At 36.2% G+C, this 16,996-nt stretch overlaps 1 protein-coding gene across 1 annotated transcript in view; it reads left to right on the top strand.

The window, feature by feature from the left end:
• Positions 1-16,996, top strand: part of DPY19L1 (dpy-19 like C-mannosyltransferase 1) — a 45,914-nt gene that overhangs the window by 14,785 nt on the left and 14,133 nt on the right. The window contains exons 8-14 of the mRNA XM_065751831.1: positions 4,581-4,638; positions 8,424-8,515; positions 10,481-10,580; positions 11,874-11,951; positions 14,075-14,161; positions 15,637-15,696; positions 16,905-16,985. Coding sequence (XP_065607903.1) covers positions 4,581-4,638; positions 8,424-8,515; positions 10,481-10,580; positions 11,874-11,951; positions 14,075-14,161; positions 15,637-15,696; positions 16,905-16,985 — 556 coding nt within the window. The remainder of the gene's footprint in view (positions 1-4,580; positions 4,639-8,423; positions 8,516-10,480; positions 10,581-11,873; positions 11,952-14,074; positions 14,162-15,636; positions 15,697-16,904; positions 16,986-16,996) is intronic.

Raw genomic sequence — 16,996 nt, 5'->3', positions numbered from 1 at the left:
TGGCTCTGTGTCCAGCTGGAGGCAGGTGATGAGTGGTATCCTACCCGGCATCTGTCTTGGGACTGGTACTCATTTTTATCAGTAACATAGATGATGAGATCAAGTGCACCCTCGGCAAGTTTGTGGATGACAATAGGCTGAGTGATGCAGTTAAGGTGTCAGAAGGAAGGGATATAAGAGATGTTCAGATTTGGGCACCTCCACACAGAAGGAATACTGAAGTGCTGTAGCAAGTCCAAAGAAGGGCAACAAGACTGGTGAAGAGCTTAGAGAATATTCCCTATGAGGAGCCACTGAAGGAACTGGGGCTATTTAGTCTGGGACAGAGGAGGCTGAGGGGAGACATTATTGCTTGCTTCAAGTACCTGAAAGGTAATGATAGTGAGAGTGGTGTTCGTCTCTTTTCACTGGTGACAGAACAAGGGAAAATGGCCTCAAGCTGTGGCAGGGGAGGTTTAGATTGGGTATTAGGAAAAACTTCTTTACAGAAAGAGTTGTTAAGCGCTGGTACAGGCTCCCTAGGGTGCTGGTTGAATCACCGTCCCTGAATGTATTTAAAAACCATCTGGATATTGTGCTCAGGGACATGATTTAGTAGTGGTGGGTTGTTAGAGTTAAGGTAGTATGGCCATGTTGAGGTTGGGCTGATGATCTTGAAAAGTCTTTTCCAACCTGAGCAATTCTATGATTCTGTGATGCCATCCAGAGGGACCTGGACAAACAGGAAAGGTGGGCCCATGTAAACCTAGTGAGGTTCAGTACCTTGCACTTGAGTCAGGGCAATTCCAGACACATATACAGACTGGGAGAAGAACTCCATGAGAGAAGTCCTCTGGAGAAGGATTTAAGGGTCCCAGTGGATGAAAGATTTAACATGAGCCAGCAGTGCGTGCTTGCTGCTTGGAAGGCCAACTGTATTCTGGGCTGCATCTAAAGAGTAGTGGCCAGCAGGGTGAGGGAGGTGATTGTCCCTCTCTACTCTGCCTTTGTGACACTCCACATGGAATTCTGTGCCCAAATCTGGGGCCCTCAACACAGAGAAGATGTGTAGGTTTTGGAACAGATCCAGAGGAGGGCCATGAAAATAATCAGAGGGCTGGAGCACCTCTCCTGTGAAGGCAGGCTGAGGGAGCTGGGCTTGTTCAACTTGAAGAAGAGAAGGTTCCTGGAAGACCTCACTATGACCTTCCAGGAATTTTAAACATGAGGGAAATAATTTTTTTTACATGAGTATATGGTGATAGTACAAGAGGGAATGGTTTTAAACTGAAGGAGGGGAGATTTAGATTAGGTGTTGGGTGAAATTTTTCACTCAGAGGAGGGTGGTGAGATGCAGAAACAGGCTGCCTAACAAGTTGTGGATATCCTGTCTCTAGAAGTGTTCAAGATTGGATGGGGTTCTGGGCTACCTGATCTAGGAGTTGGCAACATTGCCCATGGCACAGGGGATTTGAACTATATGTTTTTTGAGGTGCCTTCCAACCCAAGCTATTCTATGATTTCTGAATTTGTTAGCAACAGTCATCTCAAGCTTATATATTTTTGTAGCTATTTTTTTTCCCCATTTGTTCATGAAATGTATTATCTTCTTATTCCAGCCTTGATTTGCCTTTAGTCTACTTGTAACTGGTGATGGAAGATGATAGCATAGTGGAAGATTGCTTTCTTATCATTATTTTCTAGACTAGCTTGTGTTCTCACATCTATGCATGCTGTACTCCATTGTTCAAGGATTTCAGCTAGCAGAAATGTAGTTGCTTTTGTAGGAATATTTTTTTGTTTTAGGACTGTTTTTGGTGTTTAACTCCCTTAGCCAGTTTTTCCCCCAAGCTTAGAAGATGACCAGACACAGAATGTCTCAGTCCTAACACTCATGCTGTGGATGGCCAAGTTTAAGAAGGGAAGCCTTTAGAAGTAGCTGATGAGCTAGGTTAGCTGTAGTGTGAAACTGCAACTGCTGGTTAGTCAAAGTCACTTCATAATCCAGCTTGTAATTCAGGAGCATTCTCTTTAAGACAGTTGAAGAAATAGGCTGAAAACTTGTTCTAAGATTGTTGGGTTTTTTTGTTTTGTTTTTTTAATGGACAAATGAATGGTGTTTATATGATAAGCAGTTAATTCAATTGTAATACTCTCCCCCATTCCTTCTGCTCTTGTAGTTGAAGGACAGAATGTGTAAAATGATTGTGAAATGCTGCCTCTCAAGGAGCTACCAATAAATTATATGTATCTCCCTCTGAAAGAACTTTTTTGGTATTCTATTTCTCCCATGTTCATAAACAAGGTATTAGTGCAATTCCCTAATGACTTTATTTAAGCTTCAGCTAATGGGTATCTGGAAATCAAAGTTCTTTCAGTATTCCAAAACCAATTTGACTAGACAAAGAATTAACTGCTCAGGTCATGTGCAGAAAACAGAATAATCTAAAGTTATTAAATAATTAGTAGTTTTTAAACATGGGTGGATATAGCATTCAGTGAAGGGGCCTTGGTGAAATCTATTTTGTACTACAACAATCTTAGTGTGGTATGAGAATTTCAATGGGAAGAGCTATCATTTATATCTTTTTATATTGGCAGTAGGAAGGGTTAACTCTTTCATTATAGCGTTGCACTGTTATCAATCTTACTCTGTACAAAAAGTAACTCTGTGAAATAGGCAGCGTTTACTTTTTTTTTTTCTGGAAAAGATGCAAGGTGCATTTACCTATTCTGTGCTGCAGGTTATCTGATCTCATGTGGTAGAATAAGAGCCTGATAGCTCTAAAGCATTCATAATACAATAATGACCTTCTACTCTAGACTTCATGTGTGTCCAATCCACAGGCCTGCCTCATAAACTTTTAATGTTATTACGTGATTTTTAGCAATATTTTTTTCATATGTTTATTGAACATAGCTTGAACACAGACTGTATATATGACAGTGGAATACTGTTGTGGGGAGGAGTGAAGAGCAGCTATATGTATTTGATTAGTGTTACTGCTGTTAAGACAAGTAATAATTGTGTAGATGAACACATGGTAATTAGCTAATCCAGGCAAGCTAAAGGTGAGTTTACAGAACATCCATGATGTACTAACATTAATTCACTTTTTCTCAGCATACATAAATTCAACAAATTGTATATTTAATGACTGCTTTGTTTGGCATGAAAGTGATGTAAGCTGAATATTCTATGATAAAATCTAAAACAGGTGAAAGTGAAATTCAAAATGTTAGTATATATTAAAAAAAAAATGTTACTAATCAGAACATATATTTTATATGTGCTACTCCACTCAGTGTGGCCAAGGCAAGCTAAAAGGTTGGACACCCATGCTTTGATGTTATATCACGATATTAATCTCTGTGGAAAACTTGAAGGTTTTATTTTAGCAAACCTTTAGTTTTTCTTCTAAAACTAAAATTTATTTATTTAAATATTAGCCGTATTCATCTGATCATTGGTCTTAAGTGTTGTTGCTTTTGGTATTTGTAGAATTAAAGGTTAAGTTTTACGTGCAAGAGTGCACGTTTCCTGGAGATTGTTTTAGTACTCAGCTGGTATCTTTAATCCCACAACTCAATGATTCTTTTTGATCTGTGTATTAGTGATGGGTGAAGGATCTGAGAGGATGTAAGGATTTTGTTGGTTTTTTTTTTCTTAATCTTGAACTGCTGGCTGATATTTTTGTTGAGTGGCAAAAATAGTACTTTCCTTCCAATTCAGAGTAGAAGTGCAGGGTTTTTTTTTCATAAAAAAGGTTGCTTGGTTTTTATCACAGAACATTGGTAATAGGGTTTTATCTGTTTGATTGGATTTGTTATGTATTGCTACTTTCAAGTGAGAAAAACTAAGTACTATATTGGGTTTTAGTGCTGACTCCGTGATGCTCGTTATTCAACATGTAAACCTGATTTATTTAGAAAACTATAAAACATCTTTAAGTGCTTAAAAAGCTTCTACACATCAGTGTTACTGTACTTCGCGTAAGAATTTGGCTGTATCTTACACTGACCATTTTGTATTAATTCATTTTATGTATGTTTGTGACCACGCTTATCCTAGCAAGATCTCAAGTTCGGACCAATATTTGCAAGGATGTCCTGTGAGTGATTGTGTGTGCAAGTTCCAGAGTTTTCTGATCGATATCTTAGGGAAGAAATATTTCATCTATACTGCTTGGGATTGGAAATTAAATAAAAATTGCTCTGCACTTCTCAGAACCAAATTCTACATAGAGCAGATTAAGCACCAGAATACAAAGGCTGTAATTGGTAGGGCTCATTTTTATTACTGATGTAATGATCTAAACCAATGCTTGTGACAGGGCAGAATAGCAACTTCACAAATAATTTACACTAAAATTTGTCCTTTGCAGAAAAGAGTTGATGTATGAAGAGCTGTCTGCTCTGGAGTAAACACTAGCTGTCTAGCTAGTCTTTTAATATCTTTTGTGCAATGTAGCTTACTTTTCTGTGTTACCCAAAAGATTTTTGCTTTCCTCAGTTAGCTAAAAGTAAACGCTCCACATTTTTGAAGGAGCATCAGCTGTTAAGGAGTTCTCTTGTATTTATACTTCATGTTCTTTTTACAGTGGGAGCCGTCTAGGAGGCCTCATTACTGTGATGTGTTACTTTTTCAACCATGGAGAGGTAGGTCTGCCACCTTATTTTTCTTCTCTGTTTTTCAAGAGCAAGATTGATCTCATTTCCTTAAAGACAATTATGTTGCTGATCTAAAGGAGAGTGAATGTAAAAGGCTAATAGTAATGAGACATTACTGAATGTAAAATAGGTTACAGCTTGCATAATATATAGCTCTGTAATGTGTCACTTTAGATTTAAAAATGGAATAAAGTTTAGAAAGGAAGCACGAAGTGATTCTGAGATTCAAATCTTAGCAGCACAAGTCCAAGTTTCAGAACATCGTAATCTTTCTTCCCTGATCCAGTTGTAACTGAACTTAGATGTATCTTGTGTATAAGCCTCAGAAACAGTGGAATTATGTATTTTATCTGAAATTCATGAAGATACAAAGTACAAATAAACCCTTGAACTACTGCCATTCTTTTTAATGATAATTTGGAATTAATATTCTATCCTTTACTAGAAAATGCTCACAAGAGTATACATTGCTTTGCCACAATATGGTACAGTCTGCTCTGCTGTCCCACAGGAGACCTTGTTAGAGGGCTCATGTCTCTCTTTAGATGACAGAAAACACACATAAATCTTTTGTAATTATGTGTACTAATTTTAATGGTAATTGGCATGCAACTTTGCATTTATTTTAAATTTTTAATCACCTGTTTTACCCTATGAATTTAACATATTTGTGCAATATCTGAACAATGTGGAAATAATCAACTGGTGCTGATTCTGGTAATATCTTTGATAAAACAATATTTTAAAAATGTCTTTAAGGTTCTGGGAATCAAAGTAGAAGGGACATGATGGTATAAACATGCTGTAAGGTTTCATAAATTGTCTGTGTTTTTTGTCCTTTAGTAGTAAAGAATCTTTTTCTCATTTTTAGCATGAATCTATTAATAGCCATGTTCAGTCATTTTGTTTGTATGTCAAAGTTGTTCTCTCCTTGACATAGTTTCTTCTTCCATAATGATTATGTCGAAAACTATGTACTCAAAACAATTTTATCTCCTGATTAACCTTCATGTAAGGTATCAGAATAGTCCAACCCTTTCATTTTCCTCTCTTCAGATAGGAAGTCACAAGAGTTTTGGGGCCCATCTTGTTTAATATCTTTATTGATGACCTAGACGAGGAAATTGAGTGTACCCTCAGTAAGTTTGCAGATGACACAAAGCTGGGAGGATGTGTCAAACTGCCTGAGGGTAGGGAGGCCCTTCAGAGGGATTTGGATAGGCTGAACAGCTGGGCTGAGCAAAATGGGATGAGGTTCAATAAGACCAAGTGCCGGGTCCTGCACTTTGGCCACAATAACCCCATGCAATGCTATAGGCTTGGGGCAGAATGGCTTGAAGAATGTAGAGAGGAAAAGGACCTGGGGGTGTTGGTTGATGCTCGGCTCAACATGAGCCGGCAGTGTGCCCAGGTGGCTAAGAAGGCCAACAGCATCCTGGCCTGTATTAGAAATAGTGTAGCCAGCAGGAGCAGGGAGGTGATCATTCCCCTGTACTCAGCTCTGGTACGGCCGCACCTCGAGTACTGTGTTCAGTTTTGGGCCCCTCACTACAAGAAGGACATTGAGGCCCTGGAGCGTGTTCAGAGAAGGGCAACAAAACTGGTGAGGGGCCTGGAGCACAAGTCTTATGAGGAGCGGCTGAGGGAGCTGGGATTGTTTAGTCTGGAGAAGAGGAGGCTCAGAGGAGACCTTATTGCACTCTACCACTTCCTGAAGGGGGGTTGTGGCGAGGAGGGGGTAGGCCTCTTCTCCCTGATAAGTAATGACAGGACGAGAGGGAATGGCCACAAGTTGCGCCAGGGAAGATTTAGATTAGACCTCAGGAAGCATTTCTTTTCTGAAAGAGTGGTCAGGCACTGGAATGGCCTGCCTAGGGAGGTGGTTGAGGCACCATCCCTAGCGCTGTTCAAGAAGCGTTTAGATGAGGTGCTAAAGGACTTAATTTAGTAGTTGGGTAGAGATAGTGATAGGAGGATGGTTGGACTAGATGATCTTATAGGTCCTTTCCAACCTTATGAACTTATGAACTTATAAGGCTTCCTCTGCACCTCTTCTAGCTGACCTTTCTTGCAGTTTGTGAGCAGAACTCTTTTCAGCGGTCCTTTCAGGAGCATATATTAACATCCATCAAAGTATTCTTCCTTTTTCTGGGGGGAAGGGGAATTAAGCTTATGCTAATTCTCATTTGACTTTGCATATTTCTGCTTTTTGTTATACAGTCAGCTTTGTTTTGCATGCAACAGAAGATACGTAGAGGGACTTAGGCGTTTTCTGCATTGAAATTGCTCTATTTACTTCAGATTATATCTTGCTAGCTGATTGCAACAATGGAAAATTGTATTTCAGGCTATGGGAGAGCCTCCCTATCTCCTGTACATTGTGTTTATATGTTTCCTGGACACAGGTTCAGTGCTACCTGTCCTACACTGATAAATCACTATCTAAGGGAAATGGAATTAGACAAAGGAGAGTGGGTAATACTGTTGTGTAAGCTACGTTTGTGTAAGAAAACTACAGAAGTCTGTCAAAGCATGCTTATTAATTTTGCAAAGATTTTACTCGCTAAGTAGGATAAACACAATTCTCTCTGTTGCAACAGTAAATAAATACAATTTGAAGATATATATTGTTCAAACTATTTCTGGGTGAAAGCCTTCTATGTGCTCGCTATAGTGTTGTAATCAAAGATTTCTCTTACCTTTACTTTTAATTCCAAGATGTACAAGTGATTGTATTTCCTTTGTCTAGACTTAGAGTTGTTTTTTTTTTCCTTTTTTTTTTTTTTCTTTTACGACTGATTCCATTTACAGTATGATTTCCTGCTGGTAAACTGTGAGCTGCTTATGCATCTGAAAGAACACTGTAAAACTGAAATAAACTGAAGGATATTATTTAATCATATAAGAATATAAATTCAAAATGGAGTAAGAGTATAAAGCAATGTTCTTAACTGTGAAGTTACAGTTTATTTATTTTTTATGACCAGTGCCACGTGCATGTGTTTTCTGAATAGCTGAGTATAATGGCTCAGAATATCAGTGAGGAAGCTGAACTGTTTGCCACAAACTCAAAGAAATTAATGAAAAAGATATCCAGTTGATTTAAGTGTATTCTCTTTGACTTCAGTAGGCTAAAGTGTGAAGGAAGTTATTTAGAATAGCTCTGTAAGCTTTTGTTTGGTTTTACTAGACTATTCTGGACAGCAGATTTATAAAATTTTCTATCTTGATGCTGCTAGAAATGTAAAATGTTTGTAACCTAAGTAACTAGTGTGATGAAGAGTATGTTGTTTTTTCCTCCCCCCACTCTTATTGTCCCCCACATGTGGCAAGTGACAGCCTGTCCCTGCCTGTGGGAATGGTGTCGGTTACCTGTATGATTTGTTAAGTTTAACAGAAGCAGAAACGAGCAGAGGCTCTCCTGGCTTCTATCTTTCACACTTAATTTTGGAAAAGCATTAATCTGTCTTAAAGTTAAACAATGCATCATAGACCTCGGGTCTGAAAGCTGCATCCTTTCTCCTCTTTTGTGCTTCCTGTTTTGTTGGTTTTCTTTTCGTGGGGTGTTTTTTTGTTTGTTTGTTTTGTTTTTATTTGGTTTGTTTATTACGCTGTTAGTTTTTTGTTTTGTTTTTTGGCTTGTAAATAAAAGCTTGTGTGGTTTAGGTCTTGCTTTACTGAAGAATTTCTGCATTTCATTATGAAATACAGATGCACTGCTTTATGAAAATGCAGCACCAAACATTATCAGCTAACCCAGTTCTTATTTTTAGTGCACTCGTGTCATGTGGACTCCCCCTCTTCGTGAAAGTTTCTCATATCCATTCCTTGTGCTTCAGATGTTGCTTTTGACCTATATTCTCAGGTACCTCTCAATTTATTCTTAGCTTCTTACAGTGAGTTGAAAAATTGAATGTGTGAGGAAACATATTTAAATGCATTTATTTAGGTATCGTTATGCTGTAGGAATATCATTAACATAGAAACTTTCCTGTGGCTGTTGCGTTGCAGATGCTGCAGTGGTAGACCTGTAGCCATGTTACCATTTGTTAAAAGGAAAATTTTTCAACTTGAAGAGATGGTTAAAATAAATATCAGAATTACTATGTTGGCAAATACATGTCTGAAGTAAAAGAAAAAAAAATTTTTTTGGTTGATGTCACTTCTATCCCATGAAAAGCAAGCTGATACTCCATGAATTGGTTTTGTCCCTCTCGGAGAGTGGTATGTTGATTGCATTCAGAATAAGCTTATGCTATGAAACAGCAAGATACAGTAGCACCCATAAGCTATTATGTTCTTGCAATTCTTGTGTTTATTAGTTCAGCCTTCTAGCAATCTAGCAGTAATAATGTGGGGATGCTCCTGAGCTCATTAGCCCTGCTTTTCTGTGGTTGTTTCTGGCCTGCAATGTGTCTGCCTTTGGTTTGAAAAATCAGCATGGTTGTTAATACTAAGGGTTTTCCACTGGATTCTGTTGCATCACATTTGCAATGTATTTGTGTTTTAGCTGAATTTTATATATGTAACCCCAGATCTTTATTTGATCATACTGACTTGTAGATATTGATGATTAAACTAAAAATATATCACTCTCATCTGTTGCTAACGTGTTTTTTAGGTAAGGAAAAAGATAGATACTATTTAAAAAAATATAATGATGAATAAGTTGTAGAGTAATTGCTAGATTCTTTGTTTAAGGCTAAATAATCAGATGGAACAAAAAACCAACAAAATTAAATTAGGGTGATCCTGGTGTGTATGTTCTGTATCTATAACTGTGACAGTTCTGATTAGTTAGATGTGCTACTGCTTCAGTTGAAGAAGTATTGAAGCTTGTGTGCCTACCAGCAACCAACAAAGAAGTAAAATATTTAGTCTAGCCATTTCAAAAGGATGATACAACATTTTAAGTCAGAAGTTTCAGATTTTCAGTTAGAGATCCTACTTCAAGGACCAGTTCTATCTATGCTGGTCTTTTGACATAATGTAGGAACTATCTTTGAAACAGAATCTAGAACTTAAATTCTCCATTATTTGCCTTGCTTCTGTGATATGTTAGATTTGTGCTCAGCATGACTTCAAGGCTTTCTAGGAGAAACTGAAGAAAATTTTATAGAATTTGCTGACTACTGTAATCTATTGGGTTTGGGTTCTTTTCAGAAGAATGTTTATGATCTCCTAATCGCTTGGAGACCACTTTATGAATTTTGAATCATGACATGTTTCTGATGTGATCTCAAAGCTAGGATTAAGCAAAAAAAAAAAAAAAAAAAAACAACAAACAAACCTTTTCTAGCAGGAGATGGAAAATAGGCTATTTTCAGTCTAAGGTGAGTTTCTTGTATTTGTCGTTGCCCTGAAATCCTCTGCCAGATTCAGTGGCAAAAAGTTGCAGAGTGGAAATATGGAAGAAATGAGAGAGAACAAATTAAATAGAAGAATGAAATCACTGTCAGATACAGACTTTTATGAGAATAATTGTGATTCTGGCTGAAATAAAAAATACTTGTGACCTGACTGTAGTTGCTACAAAGTGGTGGGCTACTCCGAGTGATACAGGTTGGCTTACTGCATTATGTACTGCCAGGAAAAGATATGCTTGGAATAGAGTGATGGAATTGTTAAGAAACTTTAGAACTATTGTTTTTGTGAAGTTATGGAAAAATGATACTAATTTCACTTCAGGAATGTTACTTTTCATAGATATTGCTAGCTAACTTCCAAGGTAACTTTTGTTTTCATTCCATTCTCTGTTGGACTTTTCAATAACATGCAAATATCTGTGTAATTTAACTTACTGATACCTATTCTGTCTCTTTTTCCCAAGGATTCCGAATATTAATAAAGGAAGCTTGATTGCACTGTGTGTTTCTAATATCTTTTTCATGCTTCCCTGGCAGTTTGCTCAGTTTGTTCTTCTAACTCAGGTAAGACCATATTCACCTCTGCATGACCTTTTTGTTTACATCAAGCAAATTGGCTATTTTATATAGACAGCCACTGAGTTCACAATTATCCTGATGCTTTCATTTCAGACAGACTTTACTTTTGCTGTCAGGAAAGATTCACCCCATTTATCATACCAGGTTATTTCTACTCTTAAATTTAAAGTTGTTTCATTTAAAACACCCAGTCTTCTTTTTTTTTACCAGGACTAAACAAATTCCTTTTGCCTTCAAAGCAATTGTCAGCCTAGAATTGCTATGTTAGAACAAGTGCAGAACATAAGAAAACTTTGTATACTGAAATACAAAAAGAGAAAAGCTGTTAATCTTGCATTGCTTTGGGCTCTTCAGATTTTTTAGATAGAGCAAAATTTGCATGGCATCAGATATTTGGCATGATTTTGCATGGTTTCCTGTTTAATTATAACAAACCTAACAGTAGTGGAATAATTTTGCTGTATGAGAGCTCACACAATTGAGGTAACTTGAGCTAGTGCTGAAATGCAATAAATGCTAATGTGAGCGATAGCATACTGTTGTGCAGCACAGTTTCTTAATGTTTAAATTGACTGTAGAGTCACCTATTGATTAAAATCTGTCCGTGTCTCTATACTTTTTCACTTAACTGTCGCACTTGGTAGAGGTGTTGATTGATTTGAGTTAGTATTTTTGATCAATCAGTATATTCTGAGTATGCAGATTTTCCAACTGCTGATGATGAAGCCACTGAACTATCTAAAATATTATAAGAAATGCATTGTTGTACCCAGTTTTAGATACTGGTCTTGAAATTTGAAATTATAGTTTCAATTCATAATTTCATCAATTTTCCTTATGTTTTTAGCAAGCTACAAAGTCAGTGAATCTCATTTCTGTCAGTAGCAAATTGTGAATGTTCTCATGTTTTGCTGAAAATGTGGGGTTAGATAATGTTAATTAATGCTTATGTTTGTGTTTTTTTTAAATCTCTTTTCTAATGGGTGAAAAATGATGTGTTCAGTGCTGCATTGTGATGACTTAGATGTTTGTAAAGCTGAGTACTTACTACTTAAATGCTCAAGCATGTTTGATAACTGTTATTAAGAGCAGCAGAATTCGTGTTTCTTGAAAGAAACAGTTATAAAATGTTGACGTATTTATTTAGCAAAAAAATAGCAATAAAAGTTTGTGTGTGATTGTTTGAATATCTTTATGTATGAATGTGTACCTGCTAGCAACTTAACTGCTGCAGATTGTTTTAGCTAATTTTTTTTTTTTTTTTGCTTTTGATTCTAGATAGCTTCATTATTTGCTGTGTGTATTATGGGTTATATTGACTCCTGCAAATTACAGAAGATACTCTCTGTTCATATGGTAATTTTTTTTCCCAAACTTAAGTCCTGTCAAACTGTTTAAAGCTTCAAAAGACACTGTGTATGAAGTGTTTTCCTTAGTTCTAAGATGACTGAAAAGATGCAGGAGTGGAATAGAATAGTTAGTTGGAAGGGACCGTCAGAGGTCATCATGCCCAGCAGCCTGACCATTTAAAGGTTAATAAAAAGCTAAAGCACATTAACGAGCAGTTTCTAAATGCATCTTGAACACTGGCAGGCCCAGGGCATCAACCACCTGTTCTCCAGAGTTTGACCGTTCTTGTAGTAAAGAAATTATTCTTAAAAGTCCCTCTGGCTCTGTTGTTGGCTTTGTGCCATTCCCACCACAGAATCCTTGCACAGGAGGAGAGCTCGGCACCTCTCTCTGCTTCCCCTCTTCAGGGAGTTGAAGAGAGAATTGAGGTTGCCTCTCAGCCTCCTCTTCTCCAGGCTGGACAGGCCAACCCAAGTGTCCTCAGTTTCTCTCAGGACATCCCTTCCAGCCCTGTCATCAGCTGTGGTGCATCCTCTGGTATCTTTCAAGGACCTTAATGTCCTTATTATACTTTGGAGCCCAGGGCTGTATGCAGTATTCAAGCTGAGGCTGCACCAACACTTATTATAAGAGGAGAATTGCATTTTCTGACCAACTGGTTATGCTGTCTATAATATGCTCGAAATGCAGTTTGCCTTCTTGGCCACCAGGTACACTGCTGGCTGCTGCTGAGCCTGCTGGCACCAGTACCCCCAGGTCCCTCGCTGCACTGGCCACTTACGTCCCATCTGTACTTGTGAGGCGAAGCATTCCATCTCAAATGAGGAACCCAGCATTTTCTTTTGATGCACTTTGTGCTGTTGAAGGTTGCCCAATGTGCCAGTGTATTCAGATCCCTTTGCAAGGCCTCTCTTCCCTCAAGAGAGGAAACAGGAATGGATAGAGAGGCCTGGATTTAAATATTTTATCTAATTGTGTATATCACAGTGATAGAAATGTCAGTCTGCTTGATGCATTGGAATTTCAGAATTCCAAAAAAATTTTCAACCTAAAAGGTTTATAAAATATTTTCTGTTTCTGCTTATTCCATGAACTCTAAGAAATATGACTGGTAAATGAAAAGCAGTAATAAGTTCTCTACAGCTCAATTCCGATTAAACCTGGTACACTAAGTGCTTGCATGTTTCTAGTCATCCTTAAAAGGAACAAAGAAGCATCTTGCCTTAGTAATTTTTTTGAGCAGAAATGGGGTGAAATATCTGTGCCTTTGGCTTACATCAGTAAATGTATAATATTGGTGACAAATTGCCATAAAAAGCCTAAATTCAGGTAGATAAATATTTGTGTTATATTATAGAGAAAGCTTAAGGAGGCTGGGTAAACTGCTAGTCTTTCTTCATGGAGTTTATGATTCCACCTCTCCACCCCCTTAGTTTTTGTGGAAAATTCAAGTCTAACTGTGAAAAAATAAATGCAAAAGGCTACCTATTTTATTAAGAACTATGCTATTATTTCTTATTCGTGTGCATAGAAAGAAAAGGCAGAAATTGCTTGTTACTGTGGCTTTCTAAGTCTGCAAATTAATGCAGCTTGCTTTCTCTTAATAAGAAAGCACTGTAGGAGGTCAGCATAGTGCATAAAAGTTATATTTCAGCCTTGGCTTTCAACACGCTGTAGCTGTGCATATGATAAAATTTCATTGAATTTGATGATGATTATAGTTTAAACATATGCTTCTCAGTTTGGAAGAAAGAAAGCAACAAACTGGTTTATCCAGGACTCTGATAGAAAACAGGATAGTGAGAGATTCCTTTTTTTCTATTTATTGCATTATGTTAGGAATAACTTCAAAAATATAACTGATGTATCATGTAGGATGAGTTTGTCCTGTGATCAATATTTTTATCTATATGTGCTTTTAAATATAAATTATTATAATACTCTATACTTTTCTGTCTGTCACAGTTAAGTCATTATAATCAATGTTTTCAGAACAACTCTAAGCTGGTTATCAAACTTGCAGTTGTTGGATGGGATGTGTCTTTAAATATCAAGTTGTTTGATGCAAGGTAATTTCTATATAAAGCAATTATTTTCTATTTTAAATGTAATTGTTTTTATTCTTTCAGGTATCTCTTGTAGTGTGTTTTATTCTGATGTTTGGTAATTCAATGTTATTGACATCATATTACGCTGCATCTTTAGTAGTTATCTGGGTAAGTTAAGGACAACAAAGCATAAGACATGAGAATGTAATGCTGTACTGTTTTGTAAGCGTTGTTGTAAAATGTGAAACTATTGCATTACAAGATAGTAGAGAAATTTTTCAGGTGTCAAACAGATTTTAATAATATTTGTTGAATAAATAAATATTAACTAAAAAACTGCACTTTTTTAACACCAAAACCTCTTCATAAGGGAGATTGAGTTAGGACCCAGCTCTCTTCCTTATTTAGGTCAGGTTAAATTTCACAGAATATGTACTCTGGTTAACACAGTCATAATATTTGACCAAAATAATTTCAAAAAGAAAACGTGACCCAGAAGGAGTTTTGTTTTAAATGCTCTTCTGTCAGTTATGAAACTGCAAATACAGTACAAATGACTGTAATGTATATAACTGTGGCTTTAAGACTATTTGAAACTGCTGAGCCATGCCACCAAGTGTGAAATTATTCAGTGAAGGCTCATTGTGTTGATTCACTACTTTCATTTAGACTTGAAAAAGAAAAAAGAAACAACAACAACAAAAAATGCCCCTGACCTTTTTTAGTTTTGGTATGGTTTTTTTCTAAGGGAATTATGTACATAGGATAAAGGAGGTAAGACTGAATGAAACTTTCTGCTTTAGTGTGCTATGGAAAATCTCAATTTCTCAATCTTTTTGCTTCTCCTGGAATTTTGTAGCTCAGTGTTTGCCATTTAGTGGCAATTTCTCAGCTGTTCTAAGATGAAGCTACCTTCACTGTTGCTAGTTACTGTAATAAAATTTGGTTGTTGGAAACTTGTTCTAGTTGCTTGTAACAAATTTTGTAATTATATCCTGACAACAGTTACATTGAGTTTCTTGTCTACTTTCTGCCTAGGAAAAAAAAAAATGTTTATTGTTTGTCTGTTACTTTACTGCATGTAGTGGTCTCAATCTATGCTGCATATTGGTTGGATTTCTAAAAGCACTTAAGTAATTATATTTTTCTTAATTACATTGTTCATCAAGTCAGCTTAAACTGAGTTTTCTGTGTATTGTAAAATGAGAAACAGTGGGAAATAGGAACTACCAGTAATATTTTCCTGCTTATATTGTTGTCTTGTTTGAAAATTGTCTATTATTCTGACAGTAATTTGTTCACTCCTTCAGAAATCTCTTTACCATTGGCTTTGATTTAAGGAAACTTAGAACTGTGTAATACAGAATTTTAGTTAATGAAAGACTACTGTTCTTTTTACTAATGATGTATAAACTAGAGTAAAAGTTTTTATTTTGGTAAGTTTTGCCATTGCAGAGTGAAATCACAGTACTGTGTATTCATTCGTATTTCAGATTGTGTTGATTCTGTGGTCTGGTGTGTAGTTTTGTTTGTTTTGAATAAATAGCTGCATGTTAAAATAGACAGTAAAAAAAAATCAGGATACTGGAACATTTTGTTATTGCTGTATCTTAACTGGAGATACACTTTCATTTTACTCTTAGGGAATTCTTGAATTGAGCCCACGAATCTTTAAAAGGATCAGAAGTCAAGTATGTCTGTGGGTAAGAATTCCATACATTTTGAATTTCAGAAGAACTGTGCCTCATTATTTTCTTTTAGTGAAATTGAGTTTAGTTGCTAGCAGCTGAAAATCAAGAAATACAGATAAACTACTCTTTTTAAAGTAAGTTGTCCCTACTTCCAGAAATTGATTTTAAATTTCTTAAGAAAGAAAAGATGTGTACATTTATTTCACAAAATTGAAGCAACCTTCAAATGGCACATATAATTTTATATGCACATATAATTTTATGCTACCAACTTAAATCTGCAGTACCTAAGATCTAACATCAAGTGGTATATACATAATCACAGGAAAAAAGTATGGCCTTCTCCAAAATGTAACTCAATGAAATTGTTTTAGAAAGAATATGGTGATAACTATCAATAAATAATTAATGAAAAAATGAGATTTTAAAATTAGTTAGAATTCTGCATCTTGAAAGGCTGAGGCATATTTGGTAAAGCTAGTGAGTAGGATATTATTGTTACATTTTATTTTGTGCCCTTTATGTTAGCAATGCTAAGTTTATGAGAGAGAATTGTTATACTATGGAAGTAAAGGAGGAGGAAAAAAGACAACAACAATAAAACAAACAAAAAGCCCAAACAGAAGCAGTCAGGAAAAGATTAGGTACCTCACTGTTATTTATGTTCATGTGCAGCACTTAAACGTGATGATTGAATGCAACCGATGGTCACACAAATTCCTTGGTTACATTAGATTAAAGATCAGCTTGTATCTATTATACTGTCTCTGAAAACATCAGCTGTTTATCCCTGTCAGATACAAGATGCTGAGCCATATTTTCCTACTCACTTGAGACCATCTTAAAAGGATCTAAATGAAACTAAATGTCCTAGAATTTCTTTTTTTCTGTTACAGACATAAACATGATATAAAAATAGTGATTGTATATAATTCTTCTATATTTCTTTGAAGGTTTCTCTTGAGATTTATCTTGAAGAGGTACTATAAGGCAATTTCCTTCAAAGGACTGGATTAGCAGAGTACTAAAACCTGATAATAACAGAGAGGCTGTAGTAGGATATAAAAACAAAATTCTGATGTTCTCAAATCTGTGAAGTGTAATTGGTTAGAAAAAAATTGTACACTTGGTGATAACTTAGGAGAGTTTTTAACTAGTCAATAAATTTAATAAGCTTTCTTAAAGAGAAAGGCTTATTTAATTCTGAATGTCTTTTTAAGGTCCTTGAAGGATGTGCCTGGTTAGTTGGGACAGTCACCTTGAAATACCTAACTTCTTTAGCATTTGGAGTAGCTGATGATGTGAGTCTTTT

The sequence above is a fragment of the Cyrtonyx montezumae genome, unplaced genomic scaffold, assembly GCF_038088225.1.
Source record: "Cyrtonyx montezumae isolate F1298 unplaced genomic scaffold, pur_monq_1.0 scaffold_8, whole genome shotgun sequence".
In the NCBI taxonomy this organism is placed as follows: domain Eukaryota; kingdom Metazoa; phylum Chordata; class Aves; order Galliformes; family Odontophoridae; genus Cyrtonyx; species Cyrtonyx montezumae.
This window is presented reverse-complemented; position numbering and strand designations above follow the sequence as displayed.